The 23,575-nt window shown below is 35.0% G+C and overlaps 2 protein-coding genes across 6 annotated transcripts; one reads left to right on the forward strand and one right to left on the reverse strand.

The window, feature by feature from the left end:
* Positions 1-120: 120 nt before the first annotated feature.
* On the reverse strand, positions 121-4,828 carry LOC145729296 (uncharacterized). 2 transcript variants are annotated; one of them, XM_081979988.1, is made up of 7 exons: positions 4,690-4,828; positions 4,429-4,632; positions 4,311-4,378; positions 3,983-4,249; positions 1,242-1,431; positions 753-1,185; positions 121-629 (listed from the first exon to the last, which is right to left on the reverse strand). In XM_081979988.1, exons 2-7 carry the CDS (start codon positions 4,579-4,581, stop codon positions 202-204), a joined length of 1,539 nt encoding a protein of 512 aa, XP_081836114.1. In that variant the 5' UTR covers positions 4,582-4,632; positions 4,690-4,828; the 3' UTR covers positions 121-201. The 2 variants fall into 2 exon arrangements, with proteins under 2 accessions (XP_081836114.1, XP_081836124.1); XM_081979998.1 differs by lacking the exon at positions 4,690-4,828 and having other exon boundaries at positions 4,311-4,367; positions 4,429-4,586.
* Positions 4,829-5,308: 480 nt separating this feature from the next.
* On the forward strand, positions 5,309-22,566 carry LOC145729279 (brahma chromatin-remodeling complex ATPase subunit-like). Of its 4 annotated transcripts, XM_081979963.1 has the most exons (23): positions 5,309-5,451; positions 5,655-5,833; positions 7,298-7,429; positions 7,807-7,931; positions 7,997-8,197; positions 10,379-10,516; positions 10,574-10,856; positions 11,430-11,602; positions 11,692-12,125; positions 12,189-12,520; positions 12,824-13,260; positions 13,422-13,790; positions 13,843-14,077; positions 14,136-14,277; positions 14,344-14,510; positions 18,303-18,451; positions 18,507-18,737; positions 18,796-18,966; positions 19,030-19,149; positions 19,202-19,416; positions 21,589-21,715; positions 21,777-21,887; positions 22,074-22,566. In XM_081979963.1, exons 2-23 carry the CDS (start codon positions 5,671-5,673, stop codon positions 22,257-22,259), a joined length of 4,641 nt encoding a protein of 1,546 aa, XP_081836089.1. In that variant the 5' UTR covers positions 5,309-5,451; positions 5,655-5,670; the 3' UTR covers positions 22,260-22,566. The 4 variants fall into 4 exon arrangements, with proteins under 4 accessions (XP_081836089.1, XP_081836094.1, XP_081836100.1 ...); XM_081979968.1 differs by lacking the exon at positions 5,309-5,451 and having other exon boundaries at positions 5,671-5,833; positions 10,382-10,516; XM_081979974.1 differs by lacking the exons at positions 5,309-5,451; positions 5,655-5,833; positions 7,298-7,429; positions 7,807-7,931; positions 7,997-8,197 and adding an exon at positions 10,039-10,194.
* The last annotated feature ends 1,009 nt before the right edge of the window (positions 22,567-23,575 follow it).

Raw genomic sequence — 23,575 nt, forward strand, 5'->3', positions numbered from 1 at the left:
TTTTAGTTTTAATATATGACGCAGATACAGTGTGTCTAGGTTAAATGCAGTGTTGCCAACCCTGGAAATAACTTGAAACGCCACCGATTTGAAAGATATTACTAGAAAACAACACCAAAGAATAAAAAATAATGTATTGAATATTTGGATAAACATAAATATAAAAACAACTTGTAAAAAACAAAAAATAACTCTGCGTCACTAATCAGCACGAATTCTTCGATATTTTATCCTGTTTCTCACCCTTGTCAATACACTTTTCTTAGGAGTTAACGACCGGATAAACCTTAAAGTAATTCGAACCCTGTGCATAATGTACCGCTTTTTAGAACCGTTATTATCTTGACGTAAATTTTCGGTACTGCCTTCGTCAGGAACACTGACGGGACTGTCACCTTTAAAGAGTTTTCTACTTGGTGGTACCGCCTCACTTATTAATGACTGGATTTTCTTATTGTGTGTTACGCCATCCTGGCTTTGAATACTCCCATCTACGCTATCTTGGTCGTACACGTCAGGGTATTTGAAATAGCTATTAGAACTGTCTGATGATTTATTTTTAGGGGTGCTGCATTTTGAGGTTTGTGGCAGTATATATTTAGAAATAGTAGACAAAGATGGACAACCACCTAAATAAACACATAATCAAGTTTGATTGAAGGTGCATAAACATGTTGAAGCTTAACCTGAGATATTCTGTTACAGCTTCAAAATGTTTATACACCGTAAATTGTCTTAAAAACCCCACTTACTCCTATTTTTCTTCTTATGCCCAACTTGGTTAAACTCTTCTTTTTTAAAAGTTTCATAATCATCATAAATATAAGCCTCGTCAATTTTTTGTACAGTTTTTACTGTTTCCTCCATAACGCTTCTCCAGTCCAAAACCTCTCCTTCTTGTAAAAGATCACTAAAGTGAAACTCATCAAGAGCAGTTTTATATTGTTCATTAGTTTCACTTGAACACTCGGAACTTTCTTCCTCAATAAACGTAAGTTTATATGCTTCCACGTTAGGAGTGGATAAATCTTCAGTCTGTGTGTCGGCATCTTTTTGAAAACTGTTTTTCTGGCCAGTATAATAAATGTTAATGGATTCTCTAGGAGCACTAGTATAATGGCAACTGTGCTCACAAATACTTTTCCATCTAAGTATTAAAAATACCAAAAGCGGAAGATGTTGGTCCTGAATATATTTATTAAATTCAATTTAAAAAAGAAAATTTAAGCTTATTATTATACCTTAACATACCATCCAGGCCGAAAAGGTCTGCTAAACAGGGAATTACAGTAAAACCTGGAGAAGACCATCAAAGAGGTTCTGTTAAATTTATGACTATTTCTGTTGACTTTCCTGGCACACAATAGTCGAGCAAACTGAATGAACACATTGAGTAATACAAAATGATGCACAGGAAGCAGGTTTATCACTCTGAAATATTTTTACTTTTAAATAACTTAAGTCAATAATAGGGTTCAATATCACATTAGAAAAAAAAACTTATTTTATTTAATTTACTTTGCGAACAATTTCACTAAGTGGTAATTGCTCCATAATACAATCCTGAATTATTACCCAATAAGCTTTATAGCGTATCAATTTCTATTTTAACATTGATAGCAGATAATTTTAGGCTATCATCACGCTGAGAACAGTGAATAACAAAAAGACTGTGTGTTTTAAAAGCATCATAATCCAAAAGTTCTTCTTTGCTTGGTAAAGCAGTTTCCTGCAACTTGTATGGTCAATGTAATCGTAACAGAAAACACCTTGTCTTGTTAATAGAGCAAATTGGTTGTCAGTCACGTAAAATTCTTTTTGTGTTATTTTTAAATCGGCAGAGGATCCAGTGTAGATTCACTTAATGACACGTTTAAAAATCTCAAGGAATCTACAAAGCGAAACTTGAGATTAGTTTCAGATCGTGAAGGAAATATATTTTTCCTTGTTAAGAGGTAGAACAATAATCTTCTCATTTTCCCCAAAATTTTTAATAAGGAAGTGAGAATCAATGGAAAAAAACTGGAATTACAAATTGTTTTTCAAAGTTTACATTGCAGGCTTGATGGCTGAAACCTCTAATTTTTCCCGTAAAATAACAATGATTGAGAACGACAATAATGTCATTTGTGTTAAATATTTTTTTTACAAATATGACAATGTCCATTCTTCCTATCATCGTCACTACTGAGATCTATTGGAATAAAAGTTCTTATTTTAGATTTTTAACCAATTTTGATAGAGTTTGAAAACTAATCTAAAGCAATCAAGACCTCGTTTTGGCGTCGATAACTCAACTGGCAATTGAAATATCTTAATTTAAGTCAAAACGTGTTTCCTAGCTACAAAATTGTAAAATTGGAAAGTTTGAGCTTATAAAAATAGGTGAAGGACTTAAGTGAAGTTATTGAATTTTTCGATGTGTTATTCTGCATTGTATTCTTTATAATTCACACCCGAAATGGCGTCGATGACTCTACTGGCTGCTGAAATAACCTAATTTAAGTCAAATGAATTTTGGATATGGTATTCTATATTAAATCAATGAATTTGCTTTTTGATCTACCATTATCTACCGTTTTTTGACTTATTGTTCTACCGCCATTAAATATTTTGACTTGGCAACATTGATGTGGAATGAGTAATTCCCGTCCTACTCCCCTCCCTAAATGTCTCTTATTACGTCACAGGGAACCGCGCCCCGCTTATTTTAACTTTCTTTTTAAGCTTTTTATAAGATTACTAACGATGAAATTGAAACGTATGAAGTAAAAAGTTTACATTTAAAACCTTAAATTCGGTTTACAACTCCATTGAATAGTTATAGCAAATGTATGGACACTTCTAATAGTGTTATGTGCCCTGAAAAAGAAAAAGTGCAAAAACTTTCAGGGTCAATTGAATGAAAAGATAGTATTAAGAAAATTAAGAACAGTTAACCAAGTAACTGATGAACATCTACAAAGTGTTCCAAATTCAAGGCAAATAATTGAGATTTCAACAATGATAAGGGATCAAAAGGTTGCTAAAACAGAAGACAACAATAAAAAGTGGAGGCAGGGCCTTTCTAGCTTTAGTCATCACAGTACAAAGCAAAAACAACCCTATAATCAAGCTATAACAAAATCTACTAAATATAGTGCAAAAGACCAAGAGAAACTGAAAATAAATCCCAGAAAGACACCAAAAGTGTATACCAGGTGTCCAAGAGCACCCTGGACATAGGAGATTAACATGGGAAAACGGTTTTGATTTTTTTTGCGCCTGTACGGTTGATTTGATTAAAAAATCTTAATAATGAAAGTTGTAGTACCTATCACGGACTAGTTTTCTGGATTTTTTTCAGATCTCTAACTTGAACCCTTTCGTCGTAAAACACGAACAAAAATGCGAAAATTTTAACTTTTTACCTGCACTGTATAAGCGGTTGTCGAGCAACCGTACCAGCAACAATGATCTGTTTACCCGTTGCCCGACAACCGCCTATACAGTGCAGGCCAAAAGTTTAAATTTTCTCATTTTTGTTCGTGTTTTACGACGAAAGGGTTAAAGTTAGAGATCTGAAAAAAATCCAGAAAACTAGTCCGTGATAGGTACTACAACTTTCATTATTACGATTTTTCAATCAAATCAACCGTACAGGCGCAAAAAAATCAAAACCGTTTTTCCATGTTAATCTCCTATGTCCAGGGTGCTCTTGGACACCTGGTATATAAACTACATTTGTGGTACTAGTTACACAATACAGGGTGATTCAGAGTTAAATGTACAAACTTCACCAGGACTTAGAATTACCTTCTCATGATTTGAAATCACCCATATCTCATAAATCAATTGTTACCAATATACAGAGTGATTTCCCTTCTAAAATGACTATAGGAGAATAAGCTGTTAAAGAATCTTTTACAAAAATGTCAAATCTTTTCCAATACTTAAACAAAAATGATAATTTTAGCATATAGCAGAAATGTTGCATACTTACTGAGCAATGTCATATTCTAAGCAGCTACGTTGCTTCCCCTGAAATTGCTGTTTGAAGTACATTTTACATTCTTCAGCTAAAGAAGCCCAGTCCAGTATAACACCTCTAGAATAAGACGGCACTAAAGGGATGGGCAGCAGGCCTATAAAATGGCGGAGGATCCAGAAATAGTCCCCAGCAGGAAAACAGTTGATTGTTTGATAATCATTTGCAGAAACTAGTTGATCCTTAAGCTGCAGGCGTTCATTTAAGCCCCCTTGACAGCGACTTTTTGAAAGAAAAATAACTAAACTTCTCCATCAATATATAAAAGCAACAATAAAAGTACCTTCTTAAGATGTAGCTGATTTCTTTGTCTTGTAGTTTGTAGGACTCATATGCTTTACTGAACAAATACTATAGAAAAGACTGTCTATTTTAAATGCAGTGTGTATGGAAAAACTTACCTTAAGACGGGGGTGCAACTCTTCATTGCTATAAATGTCTTCTAAAGGTACCCCAAAGTCAAATCGGTACCAACAAGCAGTATTGCATTCAGAATTTTTCCTACAACGGTGCCGATTTGAAAACGGATTTCTTTCGCAGGAACTTTCGAGCATTTTAGATAGATTAGAAATATTCGAATATCAATATATAGAATTCAAAAATCCCTTAAAAATATTATTTCCGACTTTTTAAATAACCCTCCATTCTCCATTAAAACTCACTAAACTGTCATGTCACGTGTTGCAAGATAAGTGACGTTTGACAATAAGCGTTTTCGAAGTTTTTGCCAACCATAAGCAATAATTCTGTAATCCAAGAACTGTGTATTATAGATCATCCGCATTTTTTAACGTCTATTTTGATATTCAAAGACCACTTTGTTGTCTCTACGGGAGCATTTCGGACATGGGTCTTGTTTTTGCTCTACAAGAAGTTGTACATATGAATCCCATGATATAAGAAAAGGAAACTAAAAAGCAAATAAATGTTCTAGACAAATCCGTTTTTTAAATCCGAACGTGACGTGCGATTGTTGCGTATGTTTAGTTTACCATTACTTAATTCTTGTCCGTTAAATTTTATATGGTGTGAGGGATGCGGGCTAAAATGGAAAAACTCAACAAGACCAGATTCTCGACCCATTTCACAATTTCACATCCTGCATTTTAATCTGGCTGAACGTCTCACTGACGAGTGGCCATCGTAACCATAACACACACACACATCCTGCATGAGAGTACTGTTTTCGAAAAGCCTTAGGAGTGTGAGAGGCAACGTCGGCTTAATAATGTCAGTCAACTGAAATTTGAAGTTTGACAGTTTCCTCGTTTAGTGAGTGTGGTTGTTGGTGTTTTGGCTTTTCCTGTGATTTGTTTACATATTTTTATTGATTTTTTTGGTTTTTATACTGTTTATCTGGAATTCCATTGATCATTTAGTACTTGCTCTGTGTTGGCGTTTGTTTTGACCCTATTTGTGTTGCGGTAAGTGTTGTACTTTTTACGAAATTGCCCATTCAAAGTGAGGTTGTCATGTCTTATGTGAACTAATTGAGCTTGAAAACCAAGCCAAATCCCTGTTTCCTTGTCCATGGAAGTTAATTGCTAGAATTAGACACAAATACTCATCTAATAAGCCTTTTTCTCTTAGTTTAGGTACCTGACTAAGTGATTATTTAATTTTAAAGAAAGGGCTAGTCTACAATGGCTAGTCCTTCCCCATCCAGCAGCCCTATGCCACCACCCCAGGCTCCCAGTCCCATGGGATTGCCTCCATCACAAAGTCCAGCCCCCCCATCTCCAGCATCTGCCCAAGGCTCTTACTCACAGGGTGGACCACCCCAGCAAGGTCCACCACCTAATCCAGGTAAGTTGTTAATAGAATATCCTGTAAAAGTAGTTCTGCTTGTATTATTTATTGATACTTGTTTAGCAAGAAACTTTGGAAATAAATGATTAAATTTTGCATCTTGTATTTCTTAACACATGATGTCAAGAGAGTTACATGTTGCTTGGATAAAAGCTCTTTTGGTTGAACACTAATTGAGGACTTTTAGTTTAACTACTAAACTATTTGAAAATTATTGAAACCATTTGTGGACAACACACAAGAGATTCACAGTTCTATAACCTCAGGCCATATATTTTACATTATTTATGGCAAACAATAAATAATAAAAGAAATAAAAAGCCATACAATAATGCTTCATTATTATTCCCAGTCATCTGTTAGTTGAATGTTGAATTGTCTCTTTAAGTCCTATTTCTACCAATAAAATATTGGTTTTTAATTTATTGTATTGTTTAAAGAATATAACATTTTATACATACATAGTGTATAGTAAAATCACTCTGTAACAGTTAATACAAATTTTCTTTTGTTACATAATTTATAGGCTGTGAAAATCTAAAAATAAACTTTTTTTGGGGCAAACTGTAAATGATTGAGACTTGATTTTACATTACTGACCCCCCTTTCAAAAGCTTAATAACTTCCATAAAAGCCTATTTTAAATTTGATAACATTATTATAACATGATGAAAATATGCAGGAGACCCAAACAGTCACTTATCCTATGAATTGAAATGAAAACTATTCATACACCCATCTTTAAGAGTTTAGATGAGTTGATTTCTTGTGTGTAGGTTTGGAATTGAATAATAAGCCTTTTGCTGTTTGAGTTCCCTCTATTTCAGTTAGACTTTGCTGTAATGGCAATGACAAGCTACTTAAGTAATATTCTGACATTTAGGAATGTAATGGATTATTATATTAAAAACATACCTCAAAAATCATTTGCTGACACTGATCTAGCAATTTGCTCGACAATGTGTTTCTAAATATAAGCAAGCAGTTGGTTTGGTTCAAGTGTAGCTGCATTCTGACTGTATGTGTGTGTGAGAAGGTATAGAATGTTAAAAATTTAGGACTTTTTTTTGTTATTTTCACTATTTTATTAGGTTTTGCTGAGTTGCCATGTTTATTTTTAAGAGGAAGAAGCAAGTTTTGATTTCTTTGGCCCATTATAGTGCTACTATCTTGTTGATTTGATTTTTGTAATGATGTTGTTAAGTTGCTAGTAAATTATGATACAGTGTCCAGGATAAGGAGGGCCACTATGGAGATCTTGAAACGGTTAGAATTACAACCTTTTTTGGTTACCACGTAAATTGTGGGTACACTTATTGAAGTTTTCTTAAAAAACTAAAAACCTAGCAGAAATATGTTGTAACACAGTCTGTTAAAAAAAACATATAGTTTCGGTTTTTCCAATATAAGATTGTATACATTTAAAGGCTTTTATAGAGCTTTAAGTTCAACTTTTTAAAGGACCCCAGTATGTTGGGTATCCAGGACATGGTCCTCCGCAAGGTCCCCCTGATGGACCACCACATGTTGGTCCTCATGGAATGCCTGGTCCTCATCATCCTCAACAGGGTTATCCGCCCCAAAACCATCAAGGTATGTTCGGTAATTTATTTTTCCTCCATTACTTGCAGTTACTAGTACTCCTTAAAATCCATGAACAACCCACTAAGCCCTAGATGGCAGGTCCGATTCACCAAACTATATAAAGAACATATTTTATACAAAAGATATTGTGTTAATAGATTAGTTCTGGCCTCTGGTAGGTAAAACATATTATAGTATGCTCTATTGAAACGTGTCAAGAAATTTAGTTGCCACAGCGGACGGACAATCGATTCTGCCGTTCACGTAATAGCAGACTACTTTTTTCTTAAAATCCTCAAGTGGAGATAAACCATGTTTGGTTCAATATTCAATTCCTTTTGTTTGTCAGATTTTGGAGTTGTACTGTATTAATTTGTTTTATCAAGGTTGGCCTCCTCATCAAGGTCATGGTCCTCCACCTCAAGGCCATATGCCTCCGCAAGGGCATATTCCACCTCAAGGTGGTCCTCAAGGACATCCGCCTCAACCAGTACCTACAGGACATCCTCAGGTGAGTTTACAGACCACTTTGCAGAACAACCATTGAAGAAGTGACCATTATTGATTAAATTGCAGCATCCTCCTCAAGGGCATCCAGGACATCAGGGGGCTCCGCCACAAGGTTATCCGCCCCATCCTCAAGGCGCTCCCGGGCAATATCCCGGCCATCCCGCCCAGCATCCAGGTGCTCCACCTCCGCATGGGGCGCCACATCCCGGTATGCCTCCTCAGGGACCATATCAAGGTCATCCAGGGTATCCTCCACAAAGTCGGCAAGTAAGTTGGTCAGATTACTAATGGCAGATTGCACCAACACATTTATAAGTTCACTTAAGCTAAGTGAAGCTTCAATGTGGCCGTTTATGTGCAAAATGTCACAGTCAAAACGAAAGTTCACCAAGCAAGCTTAAAAATAGTTTGATGTATTTTTTTTCGCACTTAACATTAAAAATAGTAAATGCTGAATTACCTCTAGTGGAGAGTACAACATATTTTTAATTATTTTGCAAAATTGTTTACTGAATATGTCTAATAAGTAATCTATTACTGTATTCTACTGTTATTTTTCAGTGTGGTTATATGACAAATCCTATTGAGCAGTTTTACTCAATATGATAAATTGTAAAAGGTCATTTAGTGGGGACTGAAATAGCTATTTGATGTACTTTAAAAATTTCAATCCAAAAATTCCTACCAAAATATTTGTAACTTTAAAATAATTTACAGATATCCAAGGTTTGACAAAAGACAAAATAAAATTTTCCTAATAGCCAATATTTGGGAAAAAGGTTCAATTACCTACAGGGAAGCCCAAAAACGTGGATGAGCCTGTACGAATGATTGTATAGTTTCCTTTGCACTTATTTTAATTAGAAGAAATATCTTTGAATTTATCTTAAACTTTGGAGTTCAATAAGATTACTTAATAGTGATAAGGTTTAGTGGATTATAATGACATTATTGCACATACTTGACCTTCCTGTGAAATTGAGTTTTGATAAAAGTGATTTTGGGCTTCCATCAAATTCACTATATAAATTTAAAAAAAAAAAACCTGTATACACAAAAAAGTGACCGTTTTCTGCAAAGTATGCAAAAATCAAACAAAAACGATGTAATAGACAGGTAAATGTTTCAGTTGTGGTAAATAAACAAATGTTACATTCAAATTATTACCTCTGTCCATATTACATTATTACGCCATCTTTTTTTGGTTTGATTTTCTGCAAATAACAAAATCATTACATTAAATATAGATAGATTAATGTCAAGTGTACTAGTTCAGTTAACTCCCCCTGGATTTAATTTTGTGGTGGATTCTTTGCAGTTTACTTTCTCACAAATGAGCGAAAAATTATCATCATGTAACCCAAAGTTTAGAAATAACTTTGACAATCAGTTGTTCCATTCTTCATACTGACTGAACTGCTGTGTTGTCAAACGTCTAAAAAATAACTGTTTTTCTGTAATTAGGTCACTTTATACATACTAAAAAAAGTTTTGCTCTGCCTTCTAATTGTTAGGATATTTTTTCAGTTGTCAATAAAAAAAAACAGTTTTTTTTTCTTTTCTTAATAATAAATGTAATTTATGATACATTTGGTACACAAAGAGGTTTGTTTCTGGCTCATTAAATTCTGGTAATATAGAATGACGTAAAAATCTAACTGGTAAATGTTTTGATTTTTGCCATAGAAAGGTCTATTTGAACTGTCTGATGAAAATGTCAGAGAATGAAAACTAGGCTAAGTAATTAATGCTGTTAACTTGGGAAAGTACAATTTATACAGTAGATTCAATTTAAAACCAAAAAAACAGTAACACAAATCAATTATTACTTTGTAATTGTAATATCCGAACAAAATTTTGTAGTAGGTTTTACATTTTACACTCTATAAAGAATATAATACCAGTTTGATGTGTGGGAAAATGCCGACTTTTTTGTGACCGGTCGTAAAATCACCTTATCGGTCTTTTACCAGGGACGTTCACACATAATTGCAACGTTTTCTCTCGGTATTGTTATACATGAAAACAACATTTAGTCAGTCCCAGGTAAAGTTAAAATTGTTAGATTACCTGCTGGACTACAGCTCCTAAGGCGAGCTGCGTCAAGTGAGGTCAAATTTTACGACTTGCTTGATCAGACTGATTATTTATATCTTTGGACTGTGACTTTACTAACAGGAGGCTTGAAACTTAAGAAATAAAACATGTACAATAAAATGCCTTTAAATTTATTTTATTATCATAGGATGTATTCATCTATAAGAGTAAGTTTGTTTAACATTGTTGACTTGAGTCGCCAACTGCTAATAAAACTTAAATTGTTAACTTCTTGCCTGCAATTAAAAAAAAATATCCACTTTGAGTATTGGTGGAAATTTAATAAATTTTTCTAGTTGTTTCAACAAATTATTAATTTTGGTATTGTTTAACTGTGCATCGTTTTATTAGCAGAATCCTACTTCACCAAGTGCTCAGCAGCAACAACAACCACCTCCAGGTCCGCATTCCCAACCTCCCAGACCACCAGGACCTTCATCAGAAAATTTGTCTGCTTTACAGAAAGCCATTGACACAATGGAGGAAAAGGTTTATACATTAGAGTCTATGAAGTGTCTGGTTTGTAGCATTTGTAGCATATTCTAGGGAATGCAAGACGACCAGAGGTATTCGCAACTATTGGCTTTGAGAGCGCGCACTGCTCAAGCTCAAGCCAACTCCGTACTGTCCTCGTTGCAAATGAATCAGCTACGCAATCAAATCTTGGCGTATCGATGTCTAGCCCGAAACCAACCCATACCGCATCAAGTTTTGATGGGTTTGCAAGGAAAACGCCCAGATGGAGCACCCCAGTTTCCCACGCCTCCTTCCAGTCCGTTCCAACCTAATCCGCCTGCTGATCAACCCCCTCCATCATCAGAAGCACCTGGTGAGTTAGTTATGTTTGTCTATTAAAAAATAATTTTCATTCTGCTTCAGTGTTCTCTTTAACAAATATTCTTGTTTTATTTAATTTTGTAGTCCTATTTAATTTCTTTTCTATTTATGGTTAATAGTCGTCTTCATCAACTTAGGGTATCTTATAGCAATTGAAGAACCAGGGAAAATAATGATAATGAGAAAATAATTCTCCAAAAAAAGTTAACCAGACAGAAATATTTACTTTTTTATGTATAGTATCTGGAATTCGTACTACGAATAATGTTTCCACTAATTTAAAACCAAAAAAATAACCGACATACAGAATTTTAAAAATGTTGTATGCCATTTTCAAAAAAAGTCGAATATCTCAGTTACGGTTATGGAAACTTTGCATAAGACCATACATTTTCAGAATGACTTTCTACACTCGGTGGACTAGGTTTACCTCATACTGCTGCAAATGTGCATTACGTTTTCTTTGTTTTTTTGATAGTTAAAAGTACTACAACACTACATATCTATGTGCAAAATTATTAGAAATATTGTAAAATTCAATTTGCTAAGCAATCATTATGAATAGCTGATCCAAATAAACCTGGACCATCTCAACAACAACGGCCAGGTAATCAGTTAGTTCCCGCCAAACAGACTAGGGTCACTACAATGCCGAAACCGTGTGGCATTGATCCTATTGTACTTCTACAGGAACGAGAAAATCGAGTGGCCGCTCGTATTGCCGCTAGAATTGAACAAGTAGGTTTAGTAGTTTTGTTGTTAAACTCTTAACAACTAACTCAGTTGGTTGAAATTTGACGGATGGAAACAATTTTTATTTCTCAAAGGTGAGCAACCTGCCGTCTGACTTAAGCGATAAGTTGCGCTTACAAGCGCAAATCGAGCTGCGCGCTCTTCGTTGCTTGAACTTCCAAAGGCAACTGCGCAGTGAAATTTTAAGCTGTATTCGTCGTGACACCACTTTAGAAACTGCCGTCAACATTAAAGCGTACAAACGCACCAAACGGCAAGGCTTAAGAGAAGCACGAGCTACCGAGAAGCTGGAGAAACAGCAAAAGTTGGAAGCGGAGCGCAAGCGCCGCCAGAAGAACCAAGAGTTCCTCAACTCAGTTCTGCAGCACGCTAAAGACTTTAGGGAGTTCCATAAATCCACCCAAGCCAAGATTGCTAAAGTTAACAAAGCTATTTTGAATTATCACGCCAATGCAGAGCGAGAACAGAAGAAAGAACAAGAAAGGATCGAGAAAGAGCGTATGCGACGGTACGGTTAATTTAAACAGCGTGGATGTGTTTCAAAGTACGTGATGGTTTAATCATGTTATAGGTTGATGGCCGAAGACGAAGAGGGTTACAGAAAGCTTATCGATCAGAAAAAGGACAAGAGATTGGCTTTCTTACTGTCGCAGACCGACGAGTACATAGCCAGCTTGACGGAGATGGTGCGTCAGCACAAAGAAGAGCAGGCCAACAAGAAGAGAGAGGAAGAGAGACGAAAGAAGCGTCAACAGCGCATGCTGGAGCCCGATCGCAAGGTGACTGTTATGGAACCAGCCACCGGCAAAAAGTTGAAAGGCGAGAATGCCCCCACTTTCAGGGAGTTGCAAGAGTGGTTGAAGACTCATCCTGGATGGGAGATGATCGATACCGACGATGAAGGTAAGTCTAATAAAAATTTTATTTTCTATTATTTAGTAAATTTATGGACAAGAAACAATTTTATTTTGAGTGTTTTAACGTTACATACATTTTTTTCATACAACTTTCCACAGCCTTTTTGCTTAAGATTCGTTCAAAAAATATGTAAGAAATTTTGATAATCTTAAAAAACAGGGGCTACAGCTATTTGAACTATGTTTTAAATGAACACTACCAAATTGTAAATTAAGTTATAATATGTGTTTTCATATAGATACTAAAGTTAAATTAATACCTTCATAAATAAATTATTCTTGCCTAAAGATGAAGATGATGACGGAGAAAACAGTTCCAAACACAAAAAACAGGAGCCAGGCGAAGAAGACGAGATCACACAGATCATCCAGAAAGCTAAAGCTGAAGACGACGAATACCAGAGAAATGCAAAGGAGGAACAAACCTATTACTCCATAGCTCACACGGTGCACGAGATGGTGACAGAACAAGCGTCAATTTTGGTTAACGGCCAATTGAAGGAATACCAGGTCAAGGGTTTGGAATGGATGGTTTCTTTATACAACAATAACTTGAACGGAATTTTGGCCGACGAAATGGGTTTAGGAAAAACCATTCAAACGATCGCTCTTATTACATATTTGATGGAGAAAAAGAAAGTGATGGGGCCGTTTTTGATTATTGTACCCTTGTCCACAATTTCGAATTGGATGTTGGAGTTTGAGAAATGGGCGCCATCTGTGCAGGCAAGTTTTAATTTATTTATATTCGTATTGTGATAAAGATTATTGAGTATATGAAGATAATTTGTTTGTTAAGATGTGAAATATTCTCGGCTTGTGTAATATTTATGATAAATGTTTTAATTTTTTAAAATTGAGTAATTATCATATCAAACATGGTTTAGATAATTGCCTATAAAGGTACACCAGGCGTTCGAAGAACCATCCAAGCTCAAATGCGCGCTGCAAAGTTTAACGTGCTACTGACCACTTACGAGTACATTATTAAAGACAAGAGCGTTCTGTCAAAAGTACCTTTCAAGTACATGATAATCGACGAAGGGCACAGAATGAAAAACCACCATTGCAAGCTGACGCAGGTGCTCAACACGCATTATTTAGCGCCTCACCGTTTGCTGTTGACTGGAACTCCGTTACAAAACAAACTTCCAGAACTTTGGGCTTTGCTCAATTTTCTCCTCCCGTCGATCTTCAAAAGTTGTTCCACGTTTGAGCAGTGGTTCAACGCTCCGTTTGCTACAACTGGAGAGAAGGTTTGTGGGTGGTTTAGACTGTAGTAGTGCCAGCTAAACGAACGCTATTTAGGTGGAGCTAAACGAGGAAGAGACAATTCTTATTATCAGGCGTTTGCACAAAGTGCTTAGACCATTCCTGTTGCGTAGATTGAAAAAGGAGGTAGAGTCTCAGTTGCCGGAAAAAGTGGAGTACATCATCAAGTGCGACATGTCCGGGTTACAGCGCGTACTTTACCAACACATGCAGAGCAAAGGTGTTTTGCTTACGGACGGCTCTGAACGTGGTCACGCCAATAGAGGAAAAGGTTTTTCCTGATCGTATGATAGTAAAAATACAATGATTCTAGCAAAATTTGTTGACAGGAGGATCAAAGGCGCTGATGAACACAATCGTGCAACTGAGGAAGCTGTGTAACCATCCGTTTATGTTCCAGAACATTGAGGAAAAGTATTGCGAGCACGTAGGAATTCCTGGAGGAATTATGTCCGGAGCGGACACTTACAGGTAGCTCTCTCTAGCGTTCAAGTGAAAATTTCTGATTTCTAATAAACTCTAAATTGGCACTTAAAGGGCTTCAGGCAAGTTTGAACTACTGGATAGAATTCTGCCTAAACTGAAACGAACCAATCACAGAGTGTTGCTTTTCTGTCAGATGACTCAATTGATGACCATTATGGAGGACTATCTCAATTGGAGAGGGTTCAAGTATTTGCGTTTGGATGGTACAATTAAAGCTGGTAAGTTCTTTTTGTAAACATTTTTAAATTGAATATTTCCCTCATGTGTTAAATGTCCCATATGAGCAGTGCATTTTCACCAAAATGACAGCGATAATTGCATTCTAAAGTGATAATTGCATTTCGATAATTGCACTGTACGTATCTATAACGACTGCATTGTTGTAGAGCCTATTGCTAGTACACTAAAGCCGGATTTATAGATTTGCGTAGCGTAACACAACGCAATCCTAGCGCATCGTAAGAAAGTTGAATCATCCAGAATATGTTGATCAATTTATAGATGCACAAGCGTAGCGTAGCACAACATAAGTACAACGCAGCGCATCGCAAGAGTTGGTAATTTTCAACTTTTACGCTACGCTTACGCTGTGCACCTCGCGTCTAGCCAATGAAAATAGGTTATTTTTCTGGGTAAAGAAGAAATCTGTTTTAGTTACTGACAATTGGCAGATTGGGAGATCGATAGGTACTTATTTGGTTAGGTTTTCCAACAATAGTCAGTATGATTATTTTATTGATAATATTAGTATTAAGCAAATTTGTATATCGTTCCCAGAGAAAATGGACACTGACGGTCAACTAATTGAATTAATACAGTCGTTTCCACATTTGTATGACATGAAAAACAAAAATTAAAAAAATCTTATTATGCAAGCCGATTCATGGCAAGTGATTGCTAATACATTAAAGTGATTCAAGAAAAATGTCACTTGTCGCTTGTCAGTCTTTGTTTGACGCGCATGTATTCAAAGGAACTCACATCAAAGGCGGATTCACGTTCGTACTTACAAAGTCATTGTCGTAAAAAGTCGCACACGTAAAAAGTTAAATTGCATGTAGTTATATGAGGCAGTTTTCAGTAGTGCGTGGAACGGCGCAACATAGAAGTTCGTAATACGGCGTGACGTAAAAGTATGTACGATTTCAACTTTTGATGTAGAAATCGGTACGTTTTTACTCTTGATTGAAGTTGACAATCGACTGACAAGTGGTAATGAATAAAAATTTAGCGGCGTCGACCGGAAATCTGTCGCAATTAAACCCAAATTGTTTTATTGTTTTTTGAAATGAATGTTATGTTTATATGTTTAGTGAAGGGCAGTGTTCATTGTTTAAAAAAATTTTACTTGGCACATTTCATGACTTGTGCGACAGACGTTCCGCGTACCAAGAGAAACTCCATTTGTTGCTTTAATAATTTCTACGCATATCTATGTTATAGTGTTATACGACTTTTTACAACAGAGAAGTCTCAAGTGTGAACGTGAATCCGCCTTTAATAATTTCTACGCATATCTATGTTATAGTGTTATACGACTTTTTACAACAGAGAAGTCTCAAGTGTGAACGTGAATCCGCCTTTAAACAAATGAATCTATAAATTGCACTACGTAAGAAAATTGCGCTATGCTGTGCTACGCTGCGCTAAGATTGCGTTGTGTTACGCTACGCAAATCTATAAATCCGGCTTTATTGTTGTCCCTGCGCAGTTTTTTGACTTTTCATAACCAAAAAATGTCAAACTCGATGTCAACAAAAATTAATAAACGGTTTGGAACTTGCTCATTGAGCTCCATTGAGCAATCTATAGTTGCAGCAAAACCAAAACATTTTCTTTATTCGGGAAATATTCCCCAAAATTACATTCGTGCCTTAAAAATGACCTGATAATTCTGCGTTCAAACTTGTTATCTTTGCAAACTGCATTCGGTCATTTTCATATTTTTTTCTAAAAAAGCCCTCCACCTTCGGTGTCGGGCTCTTTCGCCAAAAAAATATGAAAATAAACTCATGCAGTTAAGAGATAACAAGTTTTCATGCAAAATTATCGGTAATTTTTATGCACTTGTGCAATTACCCCCGACAATTCCACTCATGTACAAAAAATGCCATATATACGTAATCAAAACACGGTTTGCTATCGGCTAATAAGGAAGGAAGAGAGTTTGCTAGCGGATAAAAAGATCGGATAAATTTTGCTGTTGATTTCATCTTTTCCACGGATTTTCACTACACTTCTATTGTTACAATGTCTCACCTTGAGATTTTTGCTGGCACTGTCAATTTTGATTTTTGTTTGTATTGTTTTGGTTATGGCTCGCTTCGGATAGAGTTCTACTGCAGAAAATCAAAAGAACCAGAAAAATGTATTTCTGCCAGTACAAGGAAGTGGCAATCTTATTATATTATTGATTATATTCAGGGAATTGTCTTATCAAATACCATTCGAGCTCAGATTTTGAACAGGATAATTTTTCCGCTTGTCTTCTCATACTTTCTTTATGGTACAAAACTCGACCTGTTTGGCAAAATCACTCGAGCTGCGCTCTCGTGATTTAGTTACAACAGGTCTCGTGCAGTTACACCAAAAAGAAAGTGTTCTAAAACAAGCACAAAAATTATCCGGCTAAATCTGAGCTCTTATGGTATTGCCCCCAATAATTTTATTGCTTTTAAAAACCACTCTTGATTCATGAATATTTTCAAGTTTCAGCAACAATATTAGTTGTAATAATGATTTTATTAAACTTATATTTTTATAACTCTAGTTGCACGTCATAAATCAGGTGATTGTTATATTTGTTGGCAATAAGATGCAATGTTGTGTGTTTCCCGATTTTCGTTCTACCGAATTATTCCGATCACAGATTATCTCACACGATCTTTATATGTCTCGAAGTGTCAAAGTTTGAAGTAAATAGCAAAATTTTCGAGATGTTTTGTCTCCTGTAATCCTATTTTATGTTTATGTGTTCATTGTCTCATTGAAAACTTGTAGAGACATATGCACCCATGTTTTTTGCGTACTTTTTTAAATTTATTATCGCGGAAATGTGAAAAGCTAGAGAAGCGAGGTTTGGCTCATTTTGTAGTGTTTTCCATGCTCTTTTCCAATGACGTTTGAATGAAATTGATTGGAGTTGAAATAGTTTAAAAATTTGGCCGAATTTTGTCAATTTTTTATTTAGCTCTAGATGAACCTTGAAGATGAAATAACCACAAAAATGCACTTAAAACTTCTAATTAAAAAAAAAAGTAAAAAAGAGGGTATTAGAGATGTTTCACGTACTTTTTGAGATTGAGACATAAGTTTTGCAAAAGTACAATATTGGCAATTTTTGTATTTAGCTTTATTAGTATTTATTAGCTTTATATTTACGACAAAAATTCTTAGATTAAGTGAAATAAGCATAAAAACACGGTTTGATATTTCTTTTTTTTTATATGGAAATTAGAGGGGATTTCACGTATCTTTTGATATTTAATATTTCTGAAACGTGCCGAGCTAGAGATGCGAGTTTTGGATCATTTTGTAGTATTTTAATGTTCTTTCCAATGGCGTTTGAATGGAATTGGAGTTGAAATAATATTCCTGTAAAAAATTGGAAAAATGTTATTATGAATATAAAAAATGTTAATAGTGGCAGAAGGTGTCCCAGAGGACAGAAAAAAATTGCTTTTATTTAATATTAATTATTTTAACGGTGAATCAGAATTACAAAAATTTACGTGACAATGGTTTTAAACGCGCAAAATTCTATTCTCTTAACTATTGTCATGTACGTGGGTAGAAAACTGGTTAATCTTAACCTGGTATCCGTCATCTGTATTAGAGCATTGTAGGGACATTTTAGGGAGACCTTCTATTTATTATTTATTTAAATTAATAGTGCAGATTTTGAATTAACCCAGTTGGTACAATTTCTAAAAAAGAATTGGTTTTGGATAAATTTTTCATATATTTTCCATCTAGTACAGTCATCTGAAATCCCTATTAATACATTTTAGAGGACAGAGGCGATTTGTTGAAAAAATTCAATGACAAAAACAGCGAATACTTCCTCTTCCTTCTGTCAACCAGGGCTGGTGGTTTGGGTCTTAATCTTCAAACCGCAGACACTGTTATTATCTTCGATTCCGATTGGAATCCTCATCAGGTATTTGAAAATTAGTTTTTTTTTTAAATTGATATAATTAATAAGGCCCAATTAGGATTTGCAAGCCCAAGATCGAGCTCATCGTATCGGTCAACAAAACGAAGTGCGTGTTTTGCGATTAATGACCGTAAACTCGGTGGAAGAGCGAATTTTAGCAGCCGCCAAATACAAACTGACTATGGACGAAAAAGTTATCCAGGCTGGTATGTTCGATCAGAAATCAACTGGATCTGAGCGGCAGCAGTTCTTGCAAAGCATTCTGCACAACGATGGAACCGATGAAGAGGCAAGCAATTTTTCTATTTTTAAGTCGAATTAAATTTTGGTTTAAACATCAAAATTAGGAAGAGAACGAAGTTCCGGATGACGAAACTGTGAACCAGATGGTAGCCAGAAATGAGGATGAGTTTCAGCTGTTCCAGAAAATGGATACGGACCGCAAACTTGAAGAAGAGAAAATCGGAATGACCAATAGACTTATACAGGAAGAGGAACTGCCAGACTGGCTTGTCAAAGTAGGTTGTCATTTTGACAGACATCCCAAAGTGTCTACTACTGTTGTGTTAATATTTTGACAGGATGACGACGAAGTTGATACCTGGAAGTTTGAAGACGACGATGTTTTGCTAGGTCGGGGCACTAGACAAAGGAAGGAAGTGGACTACGGCGATAGCTTGACAGAGAAAGAATGGTTAAAGGTGCGTTTAGTAAAATAAACAATTTGTTGCGAAAAAAGCAAAATGTATCTAGGCAATTGACGAGGATGGAGACTACGACGACGAAGAGGAGGAAGAGGAGAAACTGAAGCAGAAAAAACGCGGGCGCAAGCGTAGGAAGAAAGACGATTCGGATGAGGAAGACACGCCGCTGAAGCGCAGACGTAAAGCTCCCGGTTTGGCTAACGAAGCCAAGATGAAGAAGAAAATGAAGAGGCTGATGAGCGTGGTTATTAATTACACAGACAGGTAAGTCAATTTATTTAGGTAGAATAAAATTTGTATAATTTGTACCATCGAGCATGAAGTTTATACTCTATTTAACTGGGAGTAGTAACTGAAGAAGCCTGACAGACACAAGCAAAAGTTATTGTGTTATGGGTGTAACAAAAAAGAAAAGTATGTTTGATCAAGAATGTGTTGTATAGTCTGTTAATTAGGTGTAAAGGATATCCATTAGACAAAGCCAAAAATATCTTTTTCTTTACTAAAAGCACCATTATCAAGAGAGATTTTAAAAAGAAAAGTGAATTAAAGGCTGCCATCTTATGTGAGTAAGGGTGGTTACTTTTAACTGAAAACAAAGCTTCGGTGGTTGGTTTACGGTAAAAACCAATATCACAAACTGTAAATTTTATAATATGGTTTTTCTTTATTAACAAAAGCTTGTAACTCCATTGTGAACTTAATTTTGGAAAATTGTTTAAGAAGTTTAAATACTCACATACTGTTCTCGCGGAGTGAGTTTACCCGTGCGTCACGAAGGCTACGTCATTTATAATCATATGAATCAAATCAAGTTTTCGTCAACAAACCTGTTGTGTTCATATTATAGAAAAGGGCGTGTCTAAAGCTTCGTCACGTTTAAAATTTTGCGTATATTGTTAGTCAGAAAGTAGAGATCTTTGGCTGCAAATTTGCACTAAAACAACCTTATACCAAAGCAAATCAAAAATATCTTGACCGAAATAACATTTTTTATTTATGAGAAGTCTCCGTTTGGATCATAGAATTCCGTCTAAATTTGAAACCTAATTTATTTACCAAAATTCGCAGAGATGTATCACCAATATGTAGTATTTCTTTAACTTTTAGCTCTTGATTTAGGTTCTGGATGGTTACATGTTTCTCTAAAATAAATACAACAAATTAAAAATTCAATAAGACATTCTGAGTGATGCTGTAGTATCTCATATCTCATTTTCAGGTTGCAATCCACTAATTTGATTTTAAACCCGCTGGAAAACATTTTAGACGCTTATTTTATTTTTTCTATGACTTTATTATTAATATGTTTGAAGAAATTTTTATGAAAAATCTATCATGCAACCCAAAAATCTCAATCTCTGGAAACAATGAAATGTTAATAGATGTTTCTTACAAAAGTAGATATATTTTACTATTATTAACATACTATCGTTGTACATATCATATAATGTATTTCGAACATCCATTTTAATGCTTTCAGATAAATCAGTGGTCTTGACCCGTCGATAACGTCTCGATTTAGGTTTTCTAGGTGAGGAAATCATAAGATTACTTGCTTGCTTTTCCCGAATCGAATAAACAGTTTTGCGGGAAATTTTCAAAGCAGCTGCAACCTTCTAGTATCAAAAAAATACATCAGAAAGAATAAGTAAGGTCTTAAAATTTCTTATTTTCTTCCTGAACAGATGATAAAGCTTCTAAAGGTCCTCCATTAGATTTTTCCAATTCAAAATATTCACAAAAGTTAAGAATTAACTGCTGGGCTTGTCTGTAGAGAATTTTTCCAGGCATTTTCTAAAAAAATACTGTAATAGTAAGTAATTCCGAATTTAGGAAAAACCAAATGGCTAAATAAAAATCATAATAGACACCCCCACTTTTTTTTCAAAACAGGTTAGTAATTGTGCCAATTTTGGTTAGATCGTGACAGCCGACATAAAAAAAATAAAAATATTAATAATAATATTATGAAAGTACTTACAGAATGTTAAAAGCGTAGAAACAATAGCTCTTAAAAGAACTGTGGTGGTGTGGTAAATAGAAAACTTTATAAATGATTAACAACACAAAGAAAGGGAAAAGAATTAATAGTAAACAAATCAAATAAATTTCGATGGTTGTCAAACTGACAATGACTGAAATAGAAGCGCTAATCAGAAAATGTTTTTTTTGGAAGACATTCACTTAGATATTTACCCTTTCTGAAAGTGAACGATAGACAAGGATGAAGTCAATAATGCATGTCTACTTCTAAATCACAGGGGGATGACGCACGGGTAAACTCAGACCGCGAGAACAGTATAGATTCTTTATTACAGTTGAAGATCAGAAAGCAATCATTCTTGTTTTTGAAAACATGAGCCATTTTGACTTTTTGAAAAATTACCGTCGTTTCAGTCACAGCTTTGATCATGTTTTCTTTTCTATTAACAGGGATGAGCGCCAACTCAGCGAGCAATTTATGAAATTGCCAAACAGGAAAGAGTACCCAGAGTACTATTCGGTTATTAAGAAACCAATCGACATTAATAAAATTATGATCTACATTGATGATGGAAAGGTACCTTTACCCACATTTTTTTCCATAAATTCTTATTCAAACTACCTGTTTTTACTTGCAGTATTCAGACTTTAGCGACTTGGAACACGATTTTATGCTGCTTTGTCAGAATGCCCAAATATTCAACGAGGAAGCCTCTTTAATTCACGAGGATAGCATCGTCCTTCAATCGGTTAGTAAATGAATATACATTTAAAATTATGTTAAAAATGTTTATTTTCAAAATGGCTTCAACTTAAGTGACAATGTTTGTAAAGTATAAATGTGAGTTGTATGAGAATATGCAAAAAAACTTAAACTTTCATACTGCATCACATAAAGTATCACTTACACTTCTAAAAAAGTAATTTTTTTAAAGGTATTTTCTAACGCTCGATCAAAAATTGAGATTGACAACTCGGATGACGATAATATGGAGTCCGACGATGAACCGGAGCCCACTCCGAAAAAACGGAAGGACAAAGAACCGAAGGAAAAGCGCAGGCGTGGTCGCCCAAAGAGAAGCGCCAAAAAGTACGTGTCCGACGAGGACGACGACGATTAGTTCAGGTAGCTTTGGTTTTTGTTTTCGCCAGTTTTTTCTCTTCAATTTCCTAGTTTTAATGTCACTTTCCTTGTGGGAATAGTATCGTATATAGGCCTTAGCGGAAGTTCCTAATCACCATAGCCTTACATTTTTCGAATAGCTTTCTCTTTATCCGCAGTTCAAAGTTCAAAGATTAAATTTATTTTTTTGGTTTTCCGTTATTCTAAACTGGTGGTAGGGTTAAGATATTCTTATGATGTCCTACAGGGAAATCAACTTAAGTAGTCACTATGTAATCCAGATTAAAGTGTATACGAAACAGGTACTGAGAAGGTTTTTTTTCTTACTTATTTGTCATTTAGCATGTATTCTTCCCATTCCTTGTATTCATATTTTTTAAAACGTTACATATTTTATTTTACAAACAGATTGACAGTACGGTGGTCTTGAAAACGGTAAGAGATACAGAGGTGGTTAGATGAGGGTAAAGTTACTCAATTCAGAGTTAAAAGAAGTTAGAAAATTGCTAGGTACTTCAGGAAGTATCAGAAAATTGTAAATTGCAGAAAAACGTTTTTATTTTTTTTGCGCTCATTTGAAACGAACCACACGTAATTATTATATAATTTGATACAACTTTTTAAAAAAACACTTAATTTAATACAAAATTCTTAATTTACAATAAAGTTATACTTGAGTTACTTCATGGAAGTGCTGCTGCTGAATGTATATTTTCAGTTTTAAATATCGAAACAAATTATATAAAAAATACTTGTTTTGCCTTGGACCCAGAGAAAAAGTAACTAATTTCAGAGCAAAGAGAAAAATACATTTTGTCATTTTTTTTAGATAAATAATTTATTTATTAACCTTAAAATCCAGAATGTTTTGCACTCTTTTCATAAACAGCCTTTACTTCACTTAAACTGATACAGACCATCAAAAAGTAAGGATTGTCAGTTAAAACGCAATAAACACAATTTCAGTCAGTATTTTAGAAATCTGAGGGTTACGGCATTGAAATTTGCTATGTAACCCAGTAAATTGATCTTAAAGTCCAGGGACGTACTGTATTTTTCCATAAACAATTCTTACTTCACTCAAACTGTGATAAATATTTTTGAAAATAAGGAAAGTCAGAAATGCAATAAAACGCCATTTCAGTCAGTATTTTTGGAATCTGGGGGTTACGACCCTGAAATTTGCTGTGTAGGCAGTAACTTAACCTTAAAATCTAGGAACATTTTGCACTCTTTTCATCAACAACCTTTACTTCACTTAAACTGATACAGACCATCAAAAAGGAAGGATTGTCAGTTAAAATGCAATAAACA

The sequence above is a fragment of the Ips typographus genome, linkage group LG1, assembly GCF_016097725.1.
Source record: "Ips typographus isolate SLU linkage group LG1, UJ_Ityp_2.0, whole genome shotgun sequence".
NCBI classification, from domain to species: Eukaryota; Metazoa; Arthropoda; class Insecta; order Coleoptera; family Curculionidae; genus Ips; species Ips typographus.

Excerpts from the sequence above, each read along its gene's own strand:
- LOC145729296 (XM_081979988.1), bottom strand. The coding sequence starts at position 4,581 with ATGCTCGAAAGTTCCTGCGAAAGAAATCCGTTTTCAAATCGGCACCGT. Across the intron at positions 4,379-4,428 it reads AGTTGCACCCCCGTCTTAAG|TATTTGTTCAGTAAAGCATA; the intron begins GTAAGTTTTTCC and ends TCTTTTCTATAG. Across the intron at positions 1,432-3,982 it reads TTAGAATATGACATTGCTCA|AGTGATAAACCTGCTTCCTG; the intron begins GTAAGTATGCAA and ends AAAATATTTCAG.
- LOC145729279 (XM_081979963.1), top strand. The coding sequence starts at position 5,671 with ATGGCTAGTCCTTCCCCATCCAGCAGCCCTATGCCACCACCCCAGGCT. Across the intron at positions 13,791-13,842 it reads TTGCTACAACTGGAGAGAAG|GTGGAGCTAAACGAGGAAGA; the intron begins GTTTGTGGGTGG and ends AACGCTATTTAG. Across the intron at positions 14,511-18,302 it reads GGATGGTACAATTAAAGCTG|AGGACAGAGGCGATTTGTTG; the intron begins GTAAGTTCTTTT and ends AATACATTTTAG.